A 12863-nucleotide genomic window follows, 5' to 3' on the forward strand; every position below is an offset into this window, starting at 1 on the left:
ATTTGTATACTAACGTCAAGAACCACTTCAATAGTTCTAGATAAAAAGGGATCTGTTGGGGTTTCAAACTCAAAATCTTCATTATTTTTGCTTGGTGATTTGCTAATATGTCCAATAAATTTTGCTATAAAATCTAAGAAAGACCTAACAGTGGGACTTTTATGGTCCTTTTGTAAAACATACTGTATACAATTGAGGATATATTCCAAAAACTCATTGAAGTCAGCCTGAAAAACATACACTGGTACTATTTCTCTATCAAAATTATCCAACTGTTCTCACTGTTTCATAAATTCCTTTGAGTAATCTGATATATTTTTGATGGTTTACTGGACCTTCCTGAACATTAGAAAGTATGTCCCTAATCTTGTTCTTCATCATCTAATTCTTCATTCACAAATTTTTTGATCACAATATTATTATAAAAAAATGAAGAAATTTAAACACTATGATTTTCTATTTACAAATATCTCAAACAAGCGTCAGGCCAAAGCTAGCGTCAGCTTTTATTTTTCAAATTCAAAATTACTTGTCAATTGTCATTTACCAAAAGTGCCAACCATAGAATAACTAACTGAAAGAAATGAAAACCCCTATGTTAAAGCTTGGAAACCTTAGGCACAGAATATCTAGCTACGCAACAGAAAAATACTCGAAATGAAAGAGCTAAAATTGCACAAATAAAATACTAGATGGCGCGACAATATCATAATCAGTAAAGTCCCTAGATATATAAAGTACCGCAATTACCGCCATATTGGCGCCAAAACTAGCGGCAAATTTAAAAAAGAGGCCAACATTTCGCTGTTTCGGCTTTTTAAGCAGCTGGTCGGTCCGGCGCCAATATGGCCGACCAACATTGACAGGCAAGCCGTAAAATAAAATATTTATTAATTGTAATAGAATTACGTTTATTATCTACAGTTTACCTTCATTTTAATGTAATATCAGGTGGTATATTAATATTCAATTCATAAATTTAATTTTTTAGGCCTATATATGTTAAGAGGTTATAAACGAATGGTTTCCCGTACAAGTGTGTTTCATTTTGTATTAGCATTTATTTATGTTACCTTTTAGCGCAAAGTACGCCAACAGAAGTAAGTTAATAGGTAAGAAGAAATAAAGTTAGAATAACATTTAGCATTTTAGTACTTAATTCAGTCAAACAATTGGAAAAACTTTGTTTGTTGATAAGAACGGGCTACCTATACCATAAGTAAACCTTTCCTATTATACCAGTTATGCTGTAGTTAGTTTTGACAAATAAGCATGATGTAACGAAAGTCTTTGGAACTATGAATAAGCTACAAACTTAAATTTGAAGGCCGGCTTTTATATGAGAAAATTTTGAACCATGGTTGAAACAAATAAATGTAATAATTAAATTGATATGATACATACCTGCTATTTTTGAAATATATTAATATATTGATAGAAAGATTGTTTCAGTTAGTATGACTTCAGGTAGTTTCAGCATTTTAGGTATGTAATTGTGCACTTATTTTATAAATAACTTAGAAAGAAGCTTGAAACACATAGGGGCTCTTTATGTGTGCTGTATAATTAAGGTTTGTATGTTATGGAGTCATGTTTATACAACAAATTTATTATTAGTTGAATAAAAGCAAGTTAATACCACATAATTCAATTAAAATATATTTTGCTCTGCAATTTAATGTTATATTTTTAAAACAACAAGTGTCATAGTCATAATGTTTAAGTATCATTATTATAAAAAAGTTATACTGCTATAAATTTAACATTGAAATAACTGTAATTATTGTTATACATAAATTAAGTAGGCATAATTTTACCTCGACAATATGTAAAACTTCAAACGAATCTTAACAATTTTATGCCATGTATAAAAATCAAATTTAAATCACACACTTTTATTTATAACTGACAGTATAAGACCAAATTTTTAAATATAACTTTACATGCTTACATTATATTCTTTACTTTTTATTAGTAATTACAATATGAACCAAAAAATATTAATTACTATCAATAAATACATAAAAACTAATCTATTTAAGTCCATGAAAATAACTATATAGTTAGCATATGCATAAACAACATTCTTGTTATTAGGATCAAATTTATTTGAGCTTTTTTTCATTGTTTTGGTTAATATCCCTGTTAGTCCTGACTGGTAAAACCACCTGAAGCGATGTCATCCAAATCTATATATGTATCATAACATAACTTATTCTTTTAAATAATTATCCTTCGTTTGGTCTGATGATAATATATTGTAGATTTATCTAAACTTCTTGCTGCAAAATGTTGAAAACTAAACTACACTAAACATTTTAGGGAATGATTACGTAGAGATTTCACTTACACTTAGCATCCTTTTTAAAAGATATGTATGGTAGTTTGCAAGTAAGGTCTTTGTCTTGTTCTAGATTAGATTTCTAGAGGTTGATTTCGGCCTGACCCACTGCGACCTTCTCAGATCTATTGTGGTCTTGTCTTGTTCTATAATGAAGTTTATGTACCAATAGGTTATACTACAAATAAGATTGTTAAAAATATTCACTGGAGCATAAATAAATTCAATCCACTACCTAACGTATATTGAATATCGACGATGTTAGAAAACACATCAAATTTTTCGTGTAATACACATTTCTTCACTAAAGATATCGACGCCTATACATTATTAACTAATAAATTTGTAGCATTTTAGTGGCTTTATAATTATTTTAAAATATGTGGATAAATATTTTTATCCTGAAATTGACAGCTTCTCAACATTTGACATGACAAATTCAGACAAATGTGACATTTAAACAGTCCTACCACTACAGTTTTTCCAGAAATACCCCAAAAATCCGCCATTTTGGCGCCAATAACATTGAACAAACCATTTGCGGTACTTTATATATCTAGGGACTTTAATAATCAGAATATAATCAGGAAATTTTCAACTTTCGGTTTTGGATCGACGTAGATCGACGGCACGTCGACGGCCTTGAAGCTCGGCTACAAATGCACAGTTGCCAGATTCAAACAGACTTTAATTGGCCTTCCATTCTTTTTCTGGTGTATAATAATTCCTTTCTATTCCTTCTTTTCTTTTTGTCAGATACACTTATATTAATTCATTCGTTTGGCTTTTAAAATAGTTTTAATTTTAAATATATTATTAGAAAACATAATATGCTCTCAAAATACATTTTTAATATACACAACTTTATTATATTAACTAAGAAAATAACTTTAACTACCTTTAAAATTAATAATATACAGGGCGATTGATAGTGATAATTATTAATGCTGAAACGTTAGTAATGAAATATACGTTTAATAATAATGGAAATGATTTATTAAAATGCAGTATCAAAATGTTAATTGACTAAAAAAATACTATAATAACAATTTTTTTCTGTTTGCCACGTTATTCATATAGACCTAGGTAGATTTTAAAAAGTGACACAGGTACAATTAATAATATATTAGTTCAGCATAAAAGTTGCTGTCACGACATCGTACAATAAATTAAAATTCATAAAATAAATTAAAAATTATTAATTAAAACAAATCTTTATAAAGAAACACAAGTATATCAAATTTGGGCCCAATCGAAATCCAGGGAAATGGTATCGTAATATGAAAATTACATTATGGTACCCCTTGATATGCTTCATGGTACCATAATATTGCAATGTCATCAAAAATACACAAGTATAATCAAATATGAGCCCAATCGAACGTCAGGAAGTTGTATCGTAATATGGTACTATATTAAGGTACCACTTTATATATGCATCATAGTAGATGCATCATAGTACCATCATATTACAATGTCACCGAAAATACTTACTATACCAAGTTAAGCCCAATCGAATGGTACTATTATGGTACCTCTTGATATGCTTCATGGTACCATAATATTGCAATGTCATCAAAAATATGCAAATATATATCAAATATGAGCCCAAATGAACGTCAGGAAGTGGTATCATAATATGGTACTATAGAAGGTACCACTTTATATGCATCATAGTACCATCATATTATAATGTCACCGAAGATACTTACTATACCAAGAATAAGTCCAATCGCACGTCAGGAAATGGTATCGTATATGGTACCTCTATCGTATATGGAACCTCTGTGTACTATTATGGTACCTCTTGATATGCTTCATGGTACCATAATACTACAATGTCACTGAAGATAATATACCAAGTTTAAGCCCAATCGAACGCCATGTATCGTAATATGGTACTATATTACGGTATCACTTGATATGCTTCATGGTACCATAATATTGCAATGTCATGAAAAATACGCAAGTATATATCAAATACTGTACGATACCGAAAAAACGGCTTCCAGTTGATTGGGAAAGACGATCGATGACATTTCCCATATAAATTTTACATAAAATGACAGCGATTTTCATTTCATAGCCATCGCTAACGCCGTTTTTCCTGATCATACGGTATGAACACAATCGAACGTCAGGAAGTGGTGTCAATAGTAGAACAATACTTTATAATAGGGTGCGTATTCATTATCCGAACGAACGAACGAACGAACGAATGAAAGTGCTGCGGTATGTTGGACGGGGACCGAACGCATGCGGCCGTTCGTTCGTCCGTCGCTCGACCATCCGTTTCGAGTCCGGTACATCAAAGGCGTTCGCCAACAAATGCCTCCGGTCTTCTCGTGCGGTCCTATCGTGCGGTCCCCGTCCATAACACTAGCGAACATTCGTTCGTTCGTTCGTTCGTTCGTGCGGATAATGAATACGCACCTTTATATTGTCGCCGAATTACAATCAAAATTCAGGATTCAGTTAGAATCAAACGTCAGGAAGTGATTTTAATTCAGCTCGTAAGATTTAACTCCAATTAACATGGCGAGTTAAATAATTCTAAGTAAACGTTTGAAAAAAAGAGCTCTAATTCTATTTTAATATGTTTAAATGATGTAGCAAATTTGAAGCTAGGCTTTTATCAGGGAAATATTACAATATAAATTACACAATGGCAACACTGCATAAAATTCCTTTTTAAATTTTGTTTGTAGAAAACTGTTTTCTTTTAAATTTATCGCCCTCTGTTATGTAGTAGTGAAACTACCGCATCAAAATATCTGATTTGGAGACAGGCTTTTAAAGCCTGTCTCCTTTTGAGACCTACGATTTTATACATGTAACGAGGCTTCTGTTGCGTAGCTAGATATTCTGTGCCTTAGGGTACGAACATAGTGGAGGCAGGTTTCTGCTTTCCGGCAGCCAGCGCCGTCTCTGGGCACCTATTCTTGATAACTCCATAGATAAATGAAACAAGTTTAGATTGGAAAGTGCCCATAAGGACAATGTAAACAGTATTTGGCGCTATTTTTGCAACGGTCGCGACCCAAAACTTTTGAAAATTTCGGAGCGGTTCGGCTTTTTCCGGAATTATATCGCCAAATATTGTTTATTCAAATTTAGGTAAAGGTGTGGATCCGGTGGCCGACCTTGAAGCCTATATTTGCTGTATTTGATCAACAATACTACGCAAGCGCACATCGTCGATGTTGCCAAGTTGCAGTTTATTTTCGAATTATTTGCAGTTGAAATTTTTTTTTAGTGTTAATCAATAATAATACAAATTCTATAATTAATTTTTATAATTTCAGGATTTTATCTTGATATCCAAATTTAAGGTAAAGCAAGATAATGAAGATTGTGAACTTTGATTATTAATTTACTTTGATTATAATGTTTTGTATCATAATTTTAAAAATATCAAGTTGAGTGGATTACTTAGCAATTTTAGACATATATTTTATCGAAAAGTGTGATTAAGACTAAAATATATGCTTTATGTTTTATCTTTTTTCTTTAGAAGGAGATGGTTTGTGTCGTAGAACACATTACAGTATTTGGTAATTACCCAGTATTTAATATCGTGTAATTTTGATATTCTTTTCTTTAATTACTGTAATTTCTTTGTTTCCTATAGCCAAATCTTGACATGTCTATGGTGAAGGTTGAGTTATGATCTTATTAGTTTTATAATTCGTGTTTATACAAGACCAAATTGAGACTTAGTTAGTTTGTGATTTATATTAAGATGTCTTATTTTCTTATAATATTTGTTATGTCTTAATCTTTAATATTATATTATACTTTTTCTGGAAAATAAATGTTAAAATATTTTTACACTCTTGCATATCCCATTCCATTAGGAAAAATATATGGTTTATAAATCATATATGCTAGAAAATCACATAAAATTAGGTGTAAGAAATAGAGAAATCTTAAGGTAGCAGAGAAAATTAATGCAATATATATATAAGCAAAATTCTAAACAAAATTATATGTATAACTGTGCTAATGTTGTTTGGAAGCTACGATTCTCCCTTATTTACGGGAGGCTAAAGAAGGCCTTTTAAGCGTCCGTAGTTTTGATGGAATGTTAAAAAAAAACCACGAGACATGACATGGAGCTACCAACATTTAAAAATTTAAAAAAAGAAAAAACTTGGACCCCATCCCTTTTAATTTCACGAATTTTTTAATAAAGCCGCTTTTAAGCATACAGCATAACAATCTAGAGCAATTAGATTAATTGCTATAGGAATCTAGAGTTTTTATTTCTATTTAATTTTATTGACTATGAAAATACATACTGTGCGTTCACGTGTTTGTGCGAAATATTAAAATACAATAATATACCGAGTACTCATGATGGAAAAAGCGCCAGCGATGACTATGAAATGAAGATCGCTGTGTAATTTTACCTGGGAAATGTCCATCAATCTCGTCATTTTCCCAGCCAATGAACGTTTTTTCGATCACACGGTATATATTGACAAAAAACACTGAAAAGCACCATATTTGTTTTTCTACTGAAAATAATTCAAAATAACTTGTAAACTGGAAACATCGAACATGTGTGCATGCGTAGTGTCAGTGACTATATGCAGCAAAAACTCGTTTCAAGGTCAGCCACCGGATCCACACCATTACCCTTATCACAACAGAAATTAACACCACAGAATATACTAACGAAAAAGAAGCCCAAGTTCCTTATAATAAATCGGTTCCATTTTCGTAACGCCATCTCTCGACATAGCTGACATTTACAGGTTAGCCAAAGGGGTGCGGGGCCGGGAGAATTGTAAAATACACTTTTTTATTTTAATTATTTTTATTCGCTATTTGCAATTTCATTTTTAAACCATATTATGTGAAACAATCTTATAATATGTCGGTAATGGTGTGGATCCGGTGGCTGACCTTGAAACGAGTTTTTGCTGCATATAATCAGAGACACTACGCATGCGCACATCTTCGATGTTGCCAGATTGTGAGTTATTTTGGAATTATTTTCAGTAGAAAACAAATATATGCTTTTCAGTGTTTTTTTGTCAATATATACCGTATGATCGAAAAAACGGCGTCCAGTTGTCTGGGAAATGACGATTGAGGACATTTTCATAAAATGACAGCGATCTTCATTTCATAGTCATTGCTGACGCTATTTTTTTTCAATCATAGTACGCGGTATATTATTTTAATATATCGCACAACAAGTGAACGCTTATTATGTATTTTCAGTCAATAAAATTATATAGAAATAAAACTCTAGATTCCTATCTAGATTATTATGCTACGTTTAAAAAGTGCTTTATTAAAAATTCGAGATATTAAAAGGGATGTGTCCACATTTTTTCTTTTTTTTTAATTTTTAAATGCTGTAGCTCCATGTCATGTTCATAATAGATTTTTTTAACATTCCATCAAAACTACGGAGGCCTTAAAAGGCCTTTTAGCCTCCGTAATTAAAATTGTAGAATCAGCTTCAGCAACATTAACAGTTACCTTGTTTAATTCTGCTTATACATATATTGCATTAATTTCTGCTACCTTAAGATTTCTCTATTCTTACACCTAATTTAGAATAGCATATATGATTTATAAACCATATTTTTCCTAATGGAAGGATGGAATAGGATATGCAAAATTAAGATATTTTAACATTTATTTTATAATATAGTATTAAGATTAAGAGATAACAAATATTATAAGAAAGATATTAATATAAATCACAAACTAAGTCTTAATTTGGTTTTGTATAAACAGAGGTATAAAATAAGACTCAACCTTCACCATATTGTCAAGATTTGGCATTATTGGAAACAAGAAATTACAGTAAATTAAGAAAAGAATATCAAAATACACGATATTAAATACTGTAATGTATTCTACGACACAATCTCCCTTCTAAAGAGAAAAAGATAAAACATAAAGCTTATTTTAGTCTTATCAGCACACTCTTCGATAAAATATATGTCTAAAATTGCTATTAATCCACTAACTTGATATTTTTAAGAAATTATGATACAAACGTTATAATCAAAGTATATTTTAAAGTATATGTTAGTAACATTATAGGTAAAATGTTACCTCTATCTCCCATTGACGTGTATTGTTCTATAAGACTCGTCATGGTAGTACTTCGATACATCAATACATATAATCAAAACTGTTGTTGCCTGTAAATAACTAGAAATTAAATAACTTGAAAGAAATAAAATAATTCTAATAAGTTTAAAACCATTAAGAAAAAATACGTAAATGATCATTTTTAATTTTAATGTAGATATATAAATAAATATGTTATTATTATTACAATTTTATATATTCATAATACTTTCATTTCACAATCTTCATTATCTTTCTTACCTTAATTTTGGATATCAAGATAAATCTGAAATTATAGAATTTGTATTATTATTGATTAACACGCAAAAAAAAATTTCAACTGCAAATAATTCGAAAATAAACTGCAATTTGGCAACATCGACGATGTGCGCTTGCGTAGTATCGATGATCAAAAGCAGCAAATATGGGCTTCAAGGTCAGCCACCGGCAGGGTTCGGAAAACTACATGATACTTTTAAAAACTACATAAACTACATTACATGTAGTTAATGTAGTTTACGTAGAGGGTGTAGTTTATGTAACCTATGTATGTAACTTTCAAATATCAAAGGTTTGAGGTGAGGTTATAATAAGTTGAAGCTTTAAAAACACATAATATATTTAAGAAAACAGAAGAAATATGGCTTTAAATATAATATTTTACATCATATTATCTCTATTACACCTCATACAAATGAAAATTATTCATAATATCAATACATAGTTTATTAACGTAGTTTTCATGTAGTTAATGAACGGGAAAAGACGTAGTTTTTGAAGAAAAACGACACGTAGTTAATCAAGTAAATTACGTCTTAATTAACTACTTCCGAACCCTGGCCACCGGATCCACACCTTTACCGTGATAAGTGTGGTTCATAGATAAATGAAACAAGTTTAGATTGGAAAGTGCCCATAAGCACAATGTAAACACTATTTGGCGCTATTCTTGCAACGGTCGCGACCCAAAACTTTTGAAAATTTCGGAGCGGTTCGGCTTTTTCCGGAATTATATCGCCAAATATTGTTTATTCAAATTTATTATTATTTTCGTTTAATTTTATAAATAAAAGACAGTGTGTTGCGTACAAGAAACTTTATTTTATATAAGGACGCATGTATGAAATACCTATGAAACATTGGAAACCGACGTTATGCCACGATCCACGATGGTTTTTGCAGTTCACAGTTCACAGCACAGCTTTTTAAGTTTTTAATGCCACTTTTTCACAATTATTACCGGTTGGAGTATATAAAACTTGAATTAAACTCACAAGATAGCAATTATTACTTTGAAAATAGACGCTATAAACACTTTTCGGAATTTCTTTAATGAGAGCGGTTTAGATTTTGAAAGATTATTATGATTTTTGAAGATTCTGACTTTGACAAGAGAAAATTATTTCTGTTTGTGTTTGTCGTTGTTCTTAGCGACCGCTATAGCAGCGCCAAATCGCGTATAACGGTCGCGACCCAAAATAATTTCGCGACCCAACATTTTTACGGGCTTTCCAATCTAAACTTGTTGCATTTATCTATGGTGTGGTTGTGTTTGCAGTTTGATTTTTCGGTTTTGATATTATCACAGAATATCTAGCTACGCAACAGAAAAATACTCGAAATGAAAGAGCTAAAATTGCACAAATAGAATACTAGATGGCGCGACAATATCATAATCAGAATATAATTGGAAATTTTCAACTTTCGGTTTTGGATCGATGTAGATCGACGGCACGTCGACGGCCTTGAAGCTCGGCTAAAAATGCACAGTTGCCAGATTCAAACAGACTTTAACTGGCATCCCATTCTTTTTCTGGTGTATAATAATTCCTTTCTATTCTTCGTTTCTTGTCAGATACACTTATATTAATTATTCGTTTGGCTTTTAAAATAGTTTTAATTTTAAGTATATTATTAGAAAACATATGCTCTCAAAATACATTTTTAATATATCTACACTACTTTATTATGTTAACTAAGAAAATAACTTTAACTACCTTTAAAATTAATAATATACAGGGCGATTGATAGTGATATTTATTAATGCTGAAACGTTAGTAATGAAATATACGTTTAATAATAATGGAAACGATTTATTAAAATGCAGTACAAAAAATGTTAATTGACTAAAAAATACTATAATAACAATTTTTTTCTGTTTGCCACGTTATTTATATAGACCTAGGTAGATTTTAAAAAGTGACACAGGTACAATTAATAATATATTACTTAAGCATAAAAGTTGCTGTCACCGACATCGTACAATAAATTAAAATTCATAAAATAAATTAAAATTATTAATTAAACAAATCTTTATAAAGAAACGCAAGTATATCAAATTTGGGCCCAATCGAACGCCAGGAAATGGTATCGTAATATGGTACTACATTATGGTACCCCTTGATATGCTTCATGCTTCCATAATATTGCAATGTCATCAAAAATACGCAAGTATAATCAAATATAAGCCCAATCGAACGTCAGGAAGTGGTGGTATCGTAATGTGGTACTATATTAAGGGTACCACTTTTATATATGCATCATAGTAGATGCATCATAGTACCATCATATTACAAATGTCTCACCGAAGATACTTTACTATACCAAGCTAAGCCCAATCGCAACGCCAGGGAAATGGTATCACGAGTATGTGGTACTATTATGGTACCTCTTGATATGCTTCATGGTACCATAATATTGTAAATGTCATCAAAAATATATAAGTATATATCAAATATGAGCCCAAATGAACGTCAGGAAGTGGTATATTACAATATGGTAGTACTATAGAAGGTGTACGAATTTATATGCTCCATGGTGCCACTCATATTACGATGTTACCGAAAATACGTAGTGGCATACAAAGTTTAAGCTCAATCGAACGTCAAGAGTAAAATTGTCGCAATATGGTACTACATTATGGTACCCCTTGATATGCTTCATGGGACGCTAATATTGTAATGTCATCAAAAATATGCAAGTATAATCAAATATGAGTAATGAATCGAACGTCAGGAAGTGGTATCGTAATATGGTACCCTATATTAAGGTACCACCTTTATATCGCATCATACTACCATCATATTACAATGTCACCGAATGCTTACTATACCAAGTATAAGTCCAATCGCACGCCAGGAAATGGTATCGTATATGGTACCACTATCGTATATGGTACCTCCTATGTACTATAGAAGGTACCTCTTTATATGCTCCATGGTACCATAATATTACAATGTCACTGAAGATACGTAATATACCCTGAAGAAGAAGAGAAGTTTAAGCCCAATCGAACGCCATGTATCGTAATATGGTACTATATTACGGTATCACTGGATATGCTTCATGGTACCATAATATTGCAATGTCATGAAAAATACGCAAGTATATGTTAAATACCGTCAAAAAATACCGTCGAAAAAAACGGCGTCCAGTTGGCTGGGAAAAGACGATCGATGACATTTCCCATATAAATTCACACATAAAATGACAGCGATTTTCATTTCATAGCCATCGCTAACGCCGTGTTTTCCCGATCATACGGTATGAACACAATCGAACGTCAGGAAGTGGTGTCATAATAGTCGAATTACAATCAAAATTCAGGATTCAGTTAGAATCAAAAGTCAGGAAGTGATTTTAATTCAGCTCGTAAGATTTAACTCCAACTAACATGGCAAGTTAAATACTTAAACGTTTGAAAAAAAAAGAGCTCTAATCTATTTTAAGATGTTTAAATGATGTAGCAAATTTGAAGGTAGGCTTTATCAGGAAGTATTACAATATAAATTACACAATGGTAACACTGCATAAAATTCTTTTAAATTTTGTTTGTAGAAAACTGTTTTCTTTTAAATTTATCGCCCTCTATTATGTAGTAGCGAAACTACCGCATCAAAATATCTGATTTGGAGACAGGCTTTAAAAGCCTGTCTCCTTTTGAGACCTACGATTTTATACATGTAACGAGGCTTCTGTTGCGTAGCTAGATATTCTGTGATATTATGTTAAAATTAATTTTGAAGTATTATATCACCTGTTTTTATGTAATAGTACTTTTTTTAGTTCTATGATCTGATATGTTATGATTTGTTAATGTTTGTTTAACAATGTTATACCAAAACTTAATATAGCAATTTGCATAGCCTAACCACGGCATATAAATCACACGGCAGGCCAACTCACGGCCAACTCAACTGGCGGAACGCTACGCGCGCATACCCTCGCGCACGCCGCCATTATGGGTGCCAGCACAGAAATTAACCAGTGTCGTAGTCAGTCGTAGTCTTTGTCATCGAGAACATACAGTTACGGCAGCTTTGAGTCAGTAGCGTGCGGCTTAATTTATTTTATTCTTTTCTTGAGTGATATATTTTGTTTTTTTTTAGTTTTATTTTTGTTTATTGTGTGATATATTTGGTTT

At 31.4% G+C, this 12863-nt stretch overlaps 1 protein-coding gene across 2 annotated transcripts in view; it reads right to left on the reverse strand.

Annotated features, from left to right (window-relative positions):
- LOC115886220 (condensin complex subunit 3) overlaps nucleotides 1-527 on the reverse strand; it is a gene marked incomplete at its 3' end in the record, with an annotated part of 49230 nt that extends 48703 nt beyond the window's left edge. For both annotated transcript variants that reach the window (XM_030905306.1, XM_030905305.1), the window contains 2 exon segments: nucleotides 15-227; nucleotides 283-527. In XM_030905306.1, the coding sequence (XP_030761166.1) occupies nucleotides 15-227; nucleotides 283-381 (312 nt within the window).
- Between the last annotated feature and the right edge of the window lie 12336 nt (nucleotides 528-12863).

This window comes from Sitophilus oryzae, unplaced genomic scaffold, assembly GCF_002938485.1.
Source record: "Sitophilus oryzae breed Bouriz unplaced genomic scaffold, Soryzae_2.0 scaffold_476_pilon_pilon, whole genome shotgun sequence".
Lineage (NCBI taxonomy): Eukaryota > Metazoa > Arthropoda > Insecta > Coleoptera > Curculionidae > Sitophilus > Sitophilus oryzae.